Raw genomic sequence first — 17,435 nt, forward strand, 5'->3', positions numbered from 1 at the left:
CCTTAAACTCATAATAAAATATAATAGTTTACAAATCACGACATTCTGAAACCAAATAAGTTATATTATGGGTTAAAATATTTAGGTTTATGTAACTTCTAATTGCATGTAGAAATTTTACATTCTTATGATTAAATAATATGTGTAATAACTAAGAGGTAAGAAAGAATAATGTTGCTATTAAACATTTAATAGTCACCAGTAAATTATAAAGAAATACTGAAAGTTTATTTTTTTAATGCACGATGAAAAATTCTGGATCAAGCTTGTTATCTCTATATTACAAGTGTCATTAAATATAAAATTACATATATGTTGTGTCCTAAGTAATAAGAATGTAATATGTATTCTAGGAAAAAGGAAATCAAGTTTAGTTGACTCCAATTATGTATTTCATCTAATAATTACATTATGTTTTATAAAGGTGAGGAAAGTTACTGTGGCCGGGGTTCAATGAAAGATCTCACTGGATTTTCTGAAATTTGAGGTACGTTAATAGCAACGCATGTTCAAAAGAAAGTTATGTAACCAAAAATACAGTAAAACAGCAAAGTAATCCTTAGTTTGAAGATGTAAGAATTGTAATAATGGTTACAGAGAGCCCACAATACTGAGTGAAAATATTGTTAATATTAATTAATATTAACCACATATATAGTGAATAAAATAACTTGGATTGTAAAGGAATTATTTAAGAAAAATACATTGAATGCAATGTATCCCTCATGTTAGATATGACTAGTTAGTAACATTGGGCCTTATGCAGAGTCGTTTTGAAATCTGATTAACGCCATACTACGAGGTTGACTAACGGATGATTATCAAAATTGTATTCAGAATCTCTTATTAGGACGTAGTATTTTACGAAGTTAATCAAATGTAACTAATTAATCTAGAGCAGACGCTAATCTTTTACCCACGGTTTAGCGTGTGACACAACATTTCGTATTTCGTATTTCATATATTTAAATTTTTACAGATTACGCATGCGCTCAACTACTTTTCCGCAGTTGCCACATTTATTTTTCTCACCCCATGCATTGGAATTATATAAGTTGATCATACCTAAATAATCATTTTAGTTGTACTCAACGTAGACTCTGAATACCATAACGTGCATCTTCCTTAGTAAAGAGTTAGTATGCTTACTAACTAGTCTGAGACTAACCCTCGATTAACGAATTCTCTCTGAATACCTCCCATTGATTTTACATGCATCTCATAAGGAGTTTGGTTTACAAAGCTTCTTTATATCTTAAACTTGATCACCCGTCCGGAAGGAGAAATATCTGAAGAACTACTTGATCAATCATGACAAAATTTGGCCAGGATGTAGAAAGTTGGATCTATTAAATGACGTTCTCTTAGATAGTATCATTATTTTAATGAGTACAGGGATATATTCACTTTCACGAGACACAGGTATCATGACCTTCTATAGTAAGTTTTGGGAGGAATTATCACTCTGACTCGTCATGCCACTGTTAAAACTCAAGTAGAATTGCAACCAGCACCCTCCAAGGCTTGTGTCGACAATGAAAGTTGAAATACACAGTCAAAAAAACTGATAATAAGTGACCATAATGCATTATTACCAAAGGACTCAAAATCATTCAATATGGACCGCTGGTGCCTGGAAACCACAAATGACATATGCAGTCTACTGTGAAGTTAAGTTATAGAATAATGCTGTACTTTAGGGCAGCGTTTCTCAACATTTTTCCTTTAGAGCACACCAAAGTACGTATCAAACTTTCGCTACACCCCTGCATGTGATTTTTTCCTAGATACAAAAAAGCAAACTTATAAAAATATACACAATACATTTTTTATTATTATGGAACGAGTATTAGATACAAATCTCACAACCGAATTATGTAAGACTGCTGAATAGAAACATATTAACATAAAAGGAACTTATGACTCTTAAGCAGGAATATGAGAAAAAATATTACCATCAGAAGTATAAGAAGACATCAAACTTAAAACTAGTGAGCTATTTGTCCCTGGCGAGTTTTGCAAAGCATATCTGTGCGTGGATTAACTCTTGACAGACACAGTCTCATGCCCAGTGTTTCTTTCCAAAGACAAATGAACAGCGTTAAAAGCAGACTTTCCAGTTTTTAACTTGGAAGACAACTATGAAATCAAGTCGATTGGCAACATTTTTTATTTTCATCTGCAGATAATTTCTTAGGGAAGATCTTAGAAGACACTAAAAATCTCGAGACTCACTGTATCGCGACACAGAGATGGAGAAATGCTGCTCTAGGATGAGAATGGACCCATTCACACAGCTTGAGATTTTCCAGCTTGGTTTAGGAAACATCAGAACGAAGTTGAACACTTCCCAAGGCCCTCGCAGATCCCAGAAATGAACGTAATTGAACATTTGTTTCTGAGTTTTAGAGATATGAATTTAAAATGTTTCTAATTCCACCCTCTTTCATGAAACTTAGTCATACAATGCAGGTGCAGTTCTCTAATTCCACTCCCTACCATTCATGACCACTATAACTCTACCACAAATGGTCCAATGCCTTTTTAATGTAATAAGTTGCACTTTTATCAGATGTTTCATTAAAGGTAAGCTCCCTTATACGTTAGCACAAGTGATTTGTGAATCTTGTTAACAATTTTCATAAGTAAAAATATGAACAATGTATAATTTGATGTTTTATAGTGAAATTTCATCAAACTTGACATCTTCATAGAAAAGACCCACTACAGTCAAAGTGGTAAGTATCGTGTAATATTCATTTGATAGTGTTTCATCTCAAACTCCTGTGCCAGCAGTTTCAGATTCAAATACCACTACCTTACCCACAGGTGCCTGGTATAAATCTTGGAAGAAGATCATAAATAGACGTGTTGCTCTGAATGACGTGAATATTCTAACCTACTTGTACGTGAGTAAAACTTTACTTTTAGAGTATAAAAATCTAGCAATGAAAAAATAAAACGAAAACAAAAATAAGTCATTCGCAGCAATTCATTTGGTACACTTTTTGTAAATTTATGTTCTGCTTTGGATTTCCATTTCTATTTTGGCGTACGCGCCTTTGGCGCGGAAGACCCGGGTTCGATTCCCGGCGGAGCTCATGTGGTTCGGATTCCACGTTAATCAGTAGGTCCACGTCTCATATAGCCTCGCTGCTGAAAAGGGACGTAAAACTCAAAATCAACTGAACTCATTTCTATTTTCAGGTGTTTCGTAGCCTAAAATAATTTTTGAACTTATCATTCTCCTTAACCACGGCACACAGTGGTCCCAAATCCGCAAAACTTCGTCTTTTGCACAGTGCTCCTACGGCAATTGTGTACCTTATGGGTTAGCTGAAGAGAATGTAATTTGCTGAAATGTTAACTGCACAAAATTCTCATTTCACAATGTTTGAACTTACATGAATGAAACATCTTATACTACGGTTCCGGCTTAATCCTATTAAATACAATTTTTATCGCCAACACTGAAAATAATAGCGTAACTCTCACAAATCTGGAGTTCGATACATCCTTACTTCTTGAGGGAGTGAATGTATACCTCGGGTTGTTGTGGTTAATCCTACTTTAATTTAAGAGAAAGTTCACACATCGATAGCGGGAGGCTCTAGTCATTAAATCTTGAAACAAGAGAATGCTGTAACAATAGCCACGTACCATTTTTAACTAGCTGCGATTGTAAGATGTATCAGACATATAGAGATCAAACGCCAGACATGGTATTTGGAATAAAACTCTTTCTGCCATAAATTTCAGTATGACTTGCCTTCTTTAAGTTATACTAGTATTAATCTCAGTCATCATGAGGGTTGGGTACAATGAAGCTTCTCTACTCATAAGTACCTTATTCACATATTTTTTTACGTAGAGAAGGCTTGTGGTACTTTTTTATAATATAATATTAAAATATATACATAACCAGGATCCTCGCCGTCATTTTAGCTCAATTCTACCTTATTGCCATAGCGAAAGTTAATTTAGGATGAGTATATGTTTCAGCCTCTCAGTGATTATCTCCAAAGGTCATCTCTCATTGTTTGATGCCACCTTCATGTTTTACCTAAAATCGTCTTTTTTTTTTTTTTTGCCTTGATGCCTTTCCAGATACCGACATCACTCTACTGCTTGGGCAATCGTCCTTGGTCAAACAAGAACACATTTCATTTTTTGGCCTGAATCTTAGTGTGTACGCTTCTGTCACTAATGTTTTCCCTTGTTTTTCTTGTTAACCTATTCCGGTGCGTCACTAATCACTCATATGTTGAGAGGTCGGTTTTGTGTTTCGACCACTGATTGTCACATATTGCGTCCACCATGCATTCATAATCTTTGTTACTCTTGCCTATGAGATTTGAATATGGGTCACTTAGTTTCCAATGACGCTTGTACAGTTCATCGTATTGATCTCACTACGACTAATTCGTATTCTAATGTGATACAAATACACTATAGTTATTCGTTTATTCATATGTATTTTTCTATCTAGAAATAAATTGACGTTGTTTATCGTCTGAAAATTTGTCTATATACTGACGTTCTCAGTACAGACCCTTCTGTTACTTACATACAAACTTTCCAACAACCCTTAACTAATTATCATGAAGGAATTGTCAGAAATCATACAGTCAATCTACATAACATTTCTGACCATCTTCAACTTTCGGTTATGAAAATTTTCGTGATCATTTTTTCATTCAAAAGTGGTTTGCACATCCTTGGTACTTTTGAGTTCGTGACTTTTATACGGCTAACCGATTTGACTGGCCGTTTCCACGTTCGTTACATGTTTTTTAATGTTTTCTCACAGCTGATGTTGGTGCTAGCAAATTGCTACCTTAGGTTGTAGTCACAAACTGAACAGCTCATAAGCACCCAGTAGAGGTTCCAGTATAAATTCGAAACCATGTTAAATTACTTCGTAGACTAATTTGTTGTTTATGGATGGCTCAGTAGGTAAAAATGATATTTTAACTGTATCTTCTGCACTGACAAGGAACAATCGCAATTTAGACTGATTTTTCTGTTTATTATTTTATGCAAACTAACAGAAATAAAGTTTCCAATCGATAACTACCGGCAGATTTTGCTGCGTTGTATATTTGTATTCACTCATACGCAGTGTTGTTATAACCCTCTAGAACATATGTACTAAATATACACTAACACATAACATTTTGGAGATTTGCTATCACTTTCAGTATAATTCTATGTCACTCTTGTATGTTTGATGTCTGTATAGCAGCAAATATTGCCAAATTGGCAAATATGACACTTCATTAATCTACCGTCCATACCGATCTCCGTAGGTCTTCTCTAAACACCGAAGAGATACTTGTAAACGTCGTCATGTATTAGTCAAAAAGATATAATGTTTTCCTGATCCGTTTGTGTATCCTACACTCTTGAATCCTTTGTTTTTATTTAGTGTATAGTACTAGAAGTTCATGTTGTTAGGATTTATTATTTGCTTGATTACTAATAACATTCTTTTTATCATGACGAAAATACTGCCATCTAACAATTTAATTACTTTTTGTTGGAAATCTTACTTTAAGTCATGAGTTTTGTACAGATAAACTTCTGCAAAGTTTTACTTTCTAGATGTAGTTCTGTAGTAATATAATTGCTACTTACATTTTATATTTTATATTATATATATTTTCTGTATAAAATGTGTTCGAAATACACTTGTTTGATTGTGTAAAATATTTTTGAATTAAAACAGTTTTATTCAGTGCTGTCTTGCTATGAATGTATGAACGTTTAAAAAATTATAATAATTAAACGTTTAATTTATTTACAGAGATAATCGTATAAAATATACCTTTCAATCAAGATTTGGTATTGTATTAAATTATGTTAAAGCTGAAATATTTTATCAACATCTGAATCTTCTTCTACGACCTTAGATATCTTTCGCAAAATAATAATAGATACTTAGCTGTAAGTTGTTAAATTCAATATCGATAATTTACAACTTTTGTTATTGCAATCAGAACAGAATGGTTTATGCATAGTATCATAACACGTTTAGTCACTAATATTGTGTAGTAGAAGGGTATACATTAATTTTGATGAATGAACATACAGGGTTTGTCCGGAAAGTAATAAGACTGAGTCGATTTAAAAAAAATATATTGAGCCAATCGTTACAATTCTTTAAAAACTTTCAAAATAGGCTCCTTCTGCGTCGATGCAGCGCTGCCAGCGCGATTTCCAAGCATTAAAGGCGTCACGGAAGTCATTTTCCGGAATAGCCTTGAGAGCCGCGGTACAAGCTGCTTGAATCCCCTCTGTCGTCTCAAAATGCTTGCCTTTCATCGGGCCACATCTGGGCTGTAGGGCGGTTGCGGAAGAGTTGGGATGCCGGCCTTTGTCAGGTAGCTGTTCACAAGAAACGCGGTGTGAGCCGGGGCGTTGTCGTGGTGCAGCTTCCAGTCGGCTCCGATGTCTGGTCGGACCCGATTGATCCTTCGTTTAAGTCTCTTGAGCACTTCCACGTAAAACTTGGCGTTGACGGTTTGTCCAGGAGGAACAAATTCATGGTGGACGATGCCTTTGATGTCAAAAAAGACAATAAGCATCGTTTTCACTTTGGATTTGCTCATTCTTCCCTTTTTTGGGCGAGGAGACGCCGGCGTGTGCCACTCGGAAGATTGCCTCTTTGTCTCGGGATCATACTCAAAGATCCATGATTCGTCACCTGTGATTACGTTATTCAAAACTTGGGGGTCACTTTCACACATGTTCAAATTTTCTTGGCACAATTCCACTCGCCGCAATTTCTGGTCGTCAGTGAGCACTTTTGGGACAATGTTCGCACACACCTTGCGCATGTTCAAATGCTCCGTCACAATTTCATGAACTACAGTTTTTGGTAAATTTAACATCTGGGCAATTAAACGAATACTTATTCGACGGTCTGAGTTCAAAACTTCGCGCACACGAGTCACATTGTCGGTGTTTGTCGAAGTCGAATGTCTTCCAGCACGGTCTTCATCGGCGACCTCTTCCCGGCCCTCCGAAAAGGCCTTGTGCCACCGAAACACACCACTTCTTGCTAAAGCATCATCCGGGTAAGCCTGCTTGATCATATCAAACGTCTCTGTCGTAGATTTACCGAATTTAACACAGACTTTAATCGCGTACCTCTGCTCTAACGAACGCTGCATTTTCGGCTTGCACCACTCACAGAAACAAGTCGCGCGAAAAAGCCTGTCCTGACTCTCCGTGTGCTCGGAGACAATTGACCAGCCACTCGTTTGTTAGCTAGGAACGCCCTCTACCGGATGCAGTCGGTGCGCACACGCTCCGAAGTACAGTCCTGGCGGAATAAAATCAGTCCTAGTACTTTCCGGACAAACCCTGTATAATGTCCTCATTTGAAGAGAGAAAATTTTATGTTGAATTAAAATACAAGTGCACTTTACCTAGATTCCTTATTTCGTTGGAGTTTGCGTGAAGGTTAAGCATGGTTTTAATTATTATTCTTATGTGTTCAGTTAGAAATTACTCTTTATTAGTTCCTTTTTCGTTGTTCGAATTTCCGTAAAGCAGAATAATGACTATCCATTTCTTTATTTTTTCACACAAATTTAATTCTACAGCTATATTTAAGTCAACGTGAAAAATATTTTTTTAAATTTTAACCCATGTATGCTTCAGAATTTAATTGGAAACACACTCCAATATGAAATAAATGACTAACAAAGTACATTCTCGAAGTGTCCCCTAGTGATTCGTGTAAAATTGATTCAAATGAAAACTTCTTTGCCGCCCATTGTGTATTGTACTAATTTTAGTGGCCCATAACGGTATTTTCTACATTTATGAGCCTTTATATATCCGGAATTCGTTCATATACTACTATAATTGCTTTTGGTTATTTTAGATGTACCTGGGTATGAATGTGAGCATATGCAAAACAAATTGGATCAAATACTGCTTCTCTGACACATATTGCCCACCCCAGCTGCCATATTGGATTCAACTTTCTGCTTTTCATGTTTCAGTCTATACTATTGGTTGTATAATATATATAATCAAAGATATCAACCTTGAAAACACTGAAAAATGTTCAAACTATTTTTCACTTGTGCCCTGCTCAGGAAACAAATAAGAACTCCACATCGCCTTTATTAAAAGTCTTTACAATGCTTCTAAAGTGATTATACTAATTGAAATTAGATAAATACTCCACTGTATACAGCTTCTGCAAATTGCTTTGTTCTAGAAATACTGGCTTCAAATGAATATGAGAATGCGCCTTGGAACTTACTGTCTCAAAACCTTCTACTCCTAGAACTCAGTTTGCGTGTTATTCTCTTCGTGCTTTAATCTATTTTGTTGAAATAGCTTAAATCAGTATCACATAATAGCGACACGAAACATTCTCAAAAGTAAGTGAGGAATCCCTGGATATTAGGTTGAAAAAATTGAACTCATTTGACAACATATGAAACAACGTATCAATAAATAACACATTTAAAATTCAAGATAACAATGATTTTGTATTGTGTGTTATTGCATCACTACAACGACCACAGTGTAGATTATATATATTACATCTAAAATTTCATGCACTATTATTTTGTTTTGGACTAAATGAGCCAAGAAGGTAATGAAAGAACTGGTTATAACTATTAGAAAATTTGTAGAATGATTGTATTGAAAGAAACGGGATTACGGGATTACCTCACGAACATGATGCCTTTTACCATTTACTCACTTGCCTTGGAATCAATCCTGTGTGTCCATACTTGAGAGGTCAAATATCTATCACTGAAAACCCTGCCCTCTTAGTAGATAATATATCATTGATGCGAGTGGATGGTTATTACGTACGAACGTTAAAAAGAAACTAGTAACTGAGAGTCTAAAAGGAATGCATGAAAGACATGAAAATCTGAATAAATGAACTATCTTAACAAATATTGACAGAAGGGCAATACAACTGAAACAGTTTTTCTTCAAAATGAAAGCTTCAAACAAAATATTTAAGTTGTTTCCTTCTCAAACAACAGTTCTGATCGCCGTAGAATTTCCCTCACCAACAGCATCCTCACGGAATATTTAGATGATGTGCCGTTAACAACTGGTTCTAACACGCAAGCATGCTATCGCTATTCAACGTAGATATTGCAAATTTCTTATATCAGATATTCGTATAGTGTTTAATTGGTGGAGCATACAGGTGTGGATGAAGGGTGGTTGGATAGTTTTTCAGTTTAGTGAAACGTCTTATGTACGAACACCATATCGTATTAGCCGGGAAATACGTATCTCATTTACTTGCACTTTACACAGTGACTTTGGAGATAAAGATTGTCTTATATGCACAAGGCAAAACGAAAGCCACCAATGTCAAGTTACCACGAACACAAAATGGCTAAGAAACCATGGGTTACAGAGCAGATATTGCAGAAAATGAGGGAAAGAAAGGCATGGAAACGGGTTGATACAGAAGAGGGCAGAAAAATGTACAGAAAGTTAAATAATGAGTTACGGAGAGAAACACACAGAGCGAGGAAAGAGTTTTACAAAAGAAAATGCAAGGACATAGACAAGGACATAGTTCTAAAGAAGATAGGATTGGAATGAAAGATCGAAGACTCATAAGAAACTTATACATAAGCCAACAAATAAGTGATAGGATAGGAGAAGAACTGACGAAAGAGAGTGGAATTCGAAGGGAAATTTGACAAGGATGCTGCCTCTCGCCAACACTATTTAAGGTCTATTTAGAAGAGATAGTGAAAAAGATTTTACATGGTGATGACTGCATTTCGGTAGGAGGTAGAATGATTAGATGCATAAGATTTGCACGCGATATGGCGCTTGTTGCAGAATCTGAAAGGAAATCAGTAAAATATTAGAAAATCTGAGGATGGGCTTTGAAGAATATGGGATGAAAATAAATGTTAGAAAGACAAAAACTATGGTGATTGGAACGAAGAGGTATGTGTCAAATATTAAAGTGGGAGGGGAGAAAATAGAACAAGTGAATAGTTTTCGATATCTGAAAAGTATTCTTAGTAATGACAAAAAGTGCGAACGTGAAATAAAAACAAGGATAGGAATAGCGAAAGAAGACTTTAGGAGGAAGAAAAGTCTGTTTTGTGGGACCTTGAATAGAGAGTTGAGAGAAAAGCTCTTAAAATGCTTCGTGTGGAGTGTTGTACTGTATGGGGCGGAAACGTGGACATTACGTAAAAATGATGAAAAACGACTGGAAGCCTACGAAATGTGGGTGTGGAGAAGAATGGAAAGAATTAGATGGTTCGAGCGGAAAACGAATGAGTGGGTGTTAGAAATGGGGGAAGAAAAGGACAATTTTAGATATTGTTAAGAAAAGGAAGAGAAACTGGTTAGGACATTGCCTAAGAAGAAATTGTATCATGAGGGACGTCCTAGATGATATGGTGGCGGGAAAGACAGAGAGGGGACAAAGAAGACTACAATTAATGGATAATATAAAAACAGAAAGATCATACATTCAGACGAAGAGGTTAGCGGAGGAGTGTGGAGCATGGAAGCTTCTCAGCTGCTGCAAGTGACCTGCCAGTAACGACAGAATACCTTTGATGATGATGATGAGATTTGATTCCTGCCAAGTGAGCTCGTTATGTACGAAGTTGAATCCGCAGGCTTTTAGGGCACTCACATTCCTTCCAACATTCTCACACTCGCAATTCTGTCATTATTATGATTATTTAATTTCTTACCCATTGTATCAATTAGCCCACAACTTATTATCGTTGTATATTAAAAATGTAAATAATTTCTAATTCGTTTGCTTTATAGACTTGCATTGACAACTCTAGAAGTGCAATCAGGTAAAGTATACAATAAATCATTGTTTATTAACTTAAAGGCATCAATATATTGCAACAATTGCTGGATGTCCTTTATACGTTATCAATTGGACCCGTCTTTTTAATCCTGAACAAAAGAATTCCTTACTTCCTTTGAGCAATAATTTTCGTCATAATTAAATGATTGCGAGTCATCTAATTGGGATAAAAAAAAATTAAACCACTGAGAAGATATCATGTCTGCTGAGCTCTATGGTAAGTGGTTTGGGAGAATATTAAGGTCTAAAATTTATTTTGACATGTTTCTGCAAAACATTTCTGTAACTAAACTATATTTATGATAGCTAGGAGGACTTCTTTCTTGTTTGTACAAATAGAATTACAACCTGATTAGTACTAACGATGTTCCAAATTAGCCTGTATAAAAGAGGTTAATTATTGATAACATTCATGATTCAATTTTATTCTCAGATCTTAATATAAATATCTGTAACTCCTTCTTTTAAAAATGTCTCGAATTTTTTTTTCTTTTCCAGATTATGAAAAGTAAATTGGGGTCTCATTTGCTGTTAGTGACCCTACTCACGGTCTCCATCCAGGGTGCAGTTTCCACTTTAAAAGCTGGTAATTATATCATTTTTTGTCGTAATCAGAACATGGAAAATAATGAATATAATTCTGTGAGAGAAAAATGTAATTTTTTCTTTGATGTTTTGAAGTCATAAACAATCATAATATACAAATTACAATTTCAAAACCAATTTACCAAAATACACTCTGTAAAGAAAAAATAGCGACACTTGCTCGGATATGGCTCTCGCAACATACTTTAGAAAATATGATTTTTTACAATATTACAATGCATATTCCTAATGAGCAGTTCATTCTTAATACTTGCGCCAGAATTTCAGGCTTTTAACATGAATTTAATGAATTTAAATGCATATATAAGAAGCTGTGTGTATTTTGAGCAAAATCGTTTATACGAAGAGTTATACATAAAACTGAAAAAGATCAACAACAATAGCAGAAAACAAGAAATGGAATTTCTTAAGGGTAAGATATATTGTGTGCAAACATCGGGAAGTACCATCATCAAACTAGTACTTTGTATGTGCACCTTTTGCTTTCTGCAGTGCAGCGAATCATCGGAGCCCTTTGGTAACAAGGCTATTGCAAAATGAAACCTCGATTTCAGGGAATAACACCCGGATTATCTGTGTCTATTGAATTGATAGTTGTCTATTGAACCTTCTGCTCCTATTGATCCACAAATTTGCAACTGGATTCATGTTAGGTGAGTTTGTAGGCCACATGAGTCTCTAAATAGTCATATTTTTGAACCACGTATTAACGATTTTCGCTCATTGACATGAAGCATTATTGTCCTGGGAAAGGAAATGGTCCAAATTTTCTTCAGAAAAGTCATTTTTAGCTGTTATAAGAACTTTACGTACCAGATGTTGAAGATATTTTCGTGCATCAAACGATCCCTCACATATATCCGTCGTTCTGACGTCTTTAACGGTGAACTAAGTCCATACCATTACTCAGTAACTGAATATTTGCATCTCTTAAACAAAATCCTTCTCAAGTTTCTTGCTTGTTCGTATCCACAACTTCACACGACTATTGTTTCCCACTATTCTTAATTTCTTTTGAACGAAGAAAACGACGTGCTTGCAGGTGTCATAAGTCCAAGTTGCATATCGACTCACAAAACTACATGTTGAAGTCATCTGTGTTTTGTCAGTTTCGACTTTCTACGCAGTTCCATCTTTGTAATATCCTCTTCATACAGTCAAGACAATACAGTTGTACGAGTGACTGCAGTTCCAAGATCATGTCAAGGTACAGAAGCGATTTTTGGGAAAATCACTCCTTAAATTTGCAGTGCTCTTGATTTAATTTAGCAATCTGCTCTGGGTGATGCTTTCTTTTTTCTTTCATACTGTTAACGAAGGGACGATTTGTTATGCTGTTTTCACTTGTGAATTACTCTTCCTGCCGTAGAATGATGGATTTTCAGTATTCCATCTATTTCCTTAGAGATTTGCCTTAGCTGCGCAAAGCAAGAGTTATGTCTTGTTCACATGGCAACAAGTCACATTTCTTGCACATCTTATTTGTTTACAGTCCACATGTAGCAACAATATCACACACAAGCAACGCTACCCAACAACAATTTTGCCACTTGATACTGTCCAAACAATGAGAAAGAAAATAACAATCATAAAATGCTATTTACTTCAGCCTACACATCACAAATGCAATGCAGAATTCTCACTACAATAATTTAAGTGACGTACTCAGTGCCATCTAGCGAAAATATTTTTGATACACAAACAATTGGCAAGCGATGTTGTACACCACAGGTGTCACAGATAACGCAAATGAACTATCCCACTCTTCATTTCCTTCTATTCCTCTTCTAACGGGCTGCAACCATGGTTTTCTGTGTAAGTTAGCTTGAGAATTGAGGTGTCGCTATTTTTTCTTTACAGAGTGTAGCTAACTACCACGAATGGTCACTTACAATAATATTATTTTGAGATCTGGAGGATTGCGTACAAAATTTTGTGCAAGTGTAATTGTAATTAAGATGTCTTTAGCTTTTTACTATTTTGAAAGAATCTTAATCGAATTTAGAAATTCTGCTTAATACACTGAAACATAACTTTAAAAGTAACTGTGACTTCAAGAAAATACAATATATCTTTAATTCTTCGGTGTAAATATTTTGTGTAGTTACCTGTGTAATATTTGAATAAGAAGTCAATTTATTACAAGGCGTATTAGTTTCTCCATTTATTTTACTAATTCTTGCTTCAATTGATAATTGAAGACTCGCTGTAAAAAGCAATCTAACAAGGGATCATCTTATATTGATAGTAACGTTGCCAAATCAAACATGTGTAATCAATAGAGGAGTGAAGGAAACTGAGAAATTCAAAGTTTTAAGGTAATCAGAGGAAGGAAGGATCTAGAATCATGTGAAGATAGGAATGCAAAAGATACACTGACACAGAAAGAATTTCAAAATGATTAAAGTAATCAAAATGATATTTACACAACAGTATAGTAAGCAAAACATTGTACCCACAGACATGCTCAATAACATCATATGTAATCCAGTGTAGCCAACTCAGCACAAAATGAAGTTTTGTTAAATGGCACAGAACACAAATTATGTAGAACATCTAATTAGGAGTAGAACCATACCTGTGAAGTCGTGATGTACAGTATTGCCAACGTTTGGAGATAGGTCTATATGAATATCGGATGTAGAAAGAAAGTACAGTACACGATTCTAACTAGTTAAAACTAAAATATGAGACCAGAAACAATAATATAATCACTGAAACACGAAAATAAGGGACGAAGCACAGTGTCGAAGCAGGTTTCCCCAAGTGGAAAATCAGAATAGTATCAAACACAACACACAAAACTGAAACGATGCATGCCCTTGGATTGACAATTGATTAGCAGGCTCACGTTTCTGATGCAAGTAATATTGTATCACCTTACACATTATTGGTAGTCAATTTTTCAGTGTTGCTGTTGATAAAGCGCTCCGCAGTGTGTTGGTAATGTATATACTCTTCTACATCCGAAAATCATGTAGGAATTCATATAGGCCAATCTTCAAATGTTGGCAACACGGTACATCATGATTTCACAGGTATGGTTCTAATCATAATTAGATTTTCTACATGCTATAATTTGTATTCCGTGGCATTTAACAAAACTTCATTTTATGCTCAGCTGGGAACACTGCATTACATATGATGTTATCGAGCATTTATGTGGGCACAATGTTGGCTTACTATACTGTTGTGTAAATACCGTTTTGATTATTTTAATCATTTTGAAGTTCTTTCTGTGTCAGTGTATCTTTTGATTTGCTATCTTCACATGATTCTAGATTCTTCTTTCTTCTGTATCTCCTCTGTGTTTTTGGGTGTCGGCCCGTAAAACTTTAGATTTTCTCACTTTCCTTCAGTCCTCTATCGATTGCACATTGTTTGATTGGGCAATGCTACTATCAATATAAGATTTTCCTTAGTAAGTGTCAAACAGTAAAGACAAAAGATAATAAGTTGTACCCAAACGTCACAAAATAAAAAGTAATATTGCTTAGAAATTCAACATAACATATAACGAAATGAAACTTCGTATGAAAATGTAACTAAGGCATAAACGTATTTAAAAAAAACAACTCAAACAATTGCAAGGTGGAACTTGCATTGTTTTCTACAGCGGGTCTTCAATTATGAAATAATGTTAAAATTTCATATCTAAAATGTATATGTTCAGTTATCTGGTTTAAGAATTAATTTCAATCCTAATAGTTTCAAGTTTATGTCGTCATTGCTGTTGTAAAATTGAAACGTTGAAAATAGTTGGTTGATACGAATATAATAATATAAGCATTGTTTACTTTCTTTTATTGTAACTTATTATATATTGATTACCCATTATTCTAGATAAATCAAAAAATCATCATTCGAAAGTATCATTTAAAGGTAAGATTATGGAATCAAATTCTTGGAAACTGTAAATATAAATATATATTAATCATTACGTATTATTGATGAGATTTATGGTCATAACTTTGATAATGCAGGCATATATTCATGATTATGAAGTCCTACTAAGTTTCTCTTGTACTTCGGATTTAGGTAAATTTGAACGAAAATACTTTTCCAATTGATGAGCGTTATCTTTGCGTTTTAAGGCAGTGTTCACTCTTGATCATTTTATCCTCGTATATTCCTGTCATGTAACACATTTATCCTGTAGTTTTACAGTTTTATATCTTTGATTACAGCTAACGCGTTAATTTATATTCAATGTCTAGTCCGGCTCCGATTTGATACAACAAAATGGCAATTTTTCTCTCTATGTATCCAGTGTTACGAATTGTGTTATAGTAGATTTTTTTCCAGTTTATTATACCATTGTAATAAAACATACTCATGCGGTTCGGATTCCACGTTAATCAGTAGGTCCACGTCTCATATAGCCTCGCTGTTGAGCGGGACGTTAAACCCAAAACTCAACTCAACTCATTAACACATCTTTGTCAGAACTGTGGCAATATGGATGCGGTATATTATATTTTGAACATTGTGGTTATTAACTAACTAACTAACTAACTCTATGGCCTATGGAACCCGGGGGTTCAGTGCCGCGTTCACAAAAGCTCTCCACTGACTTCTATCCTTAGCTAATTGCATCCAGTTTCTACTTTGTATTCCTATCTCTGCGAGATCCATCTTAATATTGTCCTCCCATCTGCGCCTAGGTCTTCCTAATGGTCGTTTTCCTATGGGTCTACCAGTCAAGACTTTGAAAGCGTTTCTACTTTCTTCCATTCTAGCTACATGACCTGCCCACCTAAGCCTCCTAGACTTGACGACCCTAACAATGTTGCGTAAACCGTATAAACTATGTAGTTCCTCGTTATGAAGCTTCCGCCATTCCCCATTCTCGTTCCTCTTGGGTCCGAATATTCTTCTCAGGATCCTGTTCTCAAATACTTTCAGTCCATGTTCTTCCCTCAGAGTAAGCGACCATGTTTCACAACCATACAGAACAACAGGCATGATTATCGTTTTATATATTTTAAGCTTCAAATTCCTCGACAGAATTCGCGACGACAAGAGATTTTGAACCGAATAGTAACACGAATTCCCTGCTTTTAGTCGACATTTAATTTCTTCGTGAATATGATTTTCGTCTGTTAATATTGATCCTAAATATTTGAAAGTATCCACTTTATCAAAAGTATTATTTAATATTTTAACGCCTCCACAATTTGCCGTATTACGGTCCCGACGCACTTCCATGTATTTAGTTTTCTCTGCATTTACTTCTAAACCCATGTCCCTGCAAGCGTTTAATAATATCTCTGCATTTATTTCTACTGTTCTCCTATCATCCCCTATTAAATTTACATCATCAGCATATGCCATAACCTGGTGAATGCCGTTCAACTCTAGGCCCTGGTTGCTATCTTTGATTTTCCTTATGGCGTATTCCAGCACAAAGTTAAATAATAATGGCGACAACGCATCTCCTTGTTTCAGGCCATTTTCGACGTGGAAGCTCGTGGACAAAAATTTTCCTACCCGGACTTTACTTTGGGATTCACTTAAACATATCTTAATTAATCTAATTAGCTTTCTCGGTATTCCAAGTTCTGTAAGAACGTTGTATAATGTTTCTCTCCTAACGGAGTCGTAAGCCTTTCTAAAATCAATAAATAGTTGATGTACCGGGGTATTGTATTCCCACTTCTTTTCGAGTATTTGGCGAATGGTAAATATTTGGTCGATAGTTGATCGATTTCGTCTAAATCCGCACTGATAATCTCCAATAATTTCATCTGCGTATGGAGTCAATCTTGCTAACAGAATATTTGAAAGGATTTTATAGGATGTTGACAGAAGAGAAATGCCTCGATAATTATTACAGTCAGTTTTGTCGCCTTTCTTGTGAATTGGAACAATGATCGATTCTTTCCACTCTTGTGGCAATTCTTCCTTGTTCCAGATAAGGAGAATGAGTTTGTGTATCTTGTTCCACAATTTTTCGCCTCCAGCTAAAATTAAC

General features: G+C 35.2%; 1 protein-coding gene across 8 annotated transcripts in view; it reads left to right on the forward strand.

The window, feature by feature from the left end:
- The window catches only part of LOC145692694 (uncharacterized), an 88,896-nt gene that overhangs the window by 7,165 nt on the left and 64,296 nt on the right, over window positions 1–17,435 (forward strand). For 2 of the 8 annotated variants that reach the window (XM_081768087.1, XM_081768084.1), the window contains exons 2-5: window positions 425–487; window positions 2,830–2,909; window positions 11,354–11,441; window positions 15,305–15,343. In XM_081768087.1, coding sequence (XP_081624213.1) covers window positions 11,357–11,441; window positions 15,305–15,343 — 124 coding nt within the window. In that variant the 5' untranslated portion in view covers window positions 425–487; window positions 2,830–2,909; window positions 11,354–11,356. Of the gene's footprint in view, window positions 1–134; window positions 159–424; window positions 488–2,829; window positions 2,910–11,353; window positions 11,442–15,304; window positions 15,344–17,435 lie in introns of those variants that run through there. The other 6 variants (XM_081768086.1, XM_081768091.1, XM_081768090.1 and 3 more) reach the window with 6 other exon arrangements.

This window comes from Thermobia domestica, chromosome 8 (genome assembly GCF_964235325.1).
Source record: "Thermobia domestica chromosome 8, izTheDome1.hap1.1, whole genome shotgun sequence".
Classification (NCBI taxonomy): domain Eukaryota; kingdom Metazoa; phylum Arthropoda; class Insecta; order Zygentoma; family Lepismatidae; genus Thermobia; species Thermobia domestica.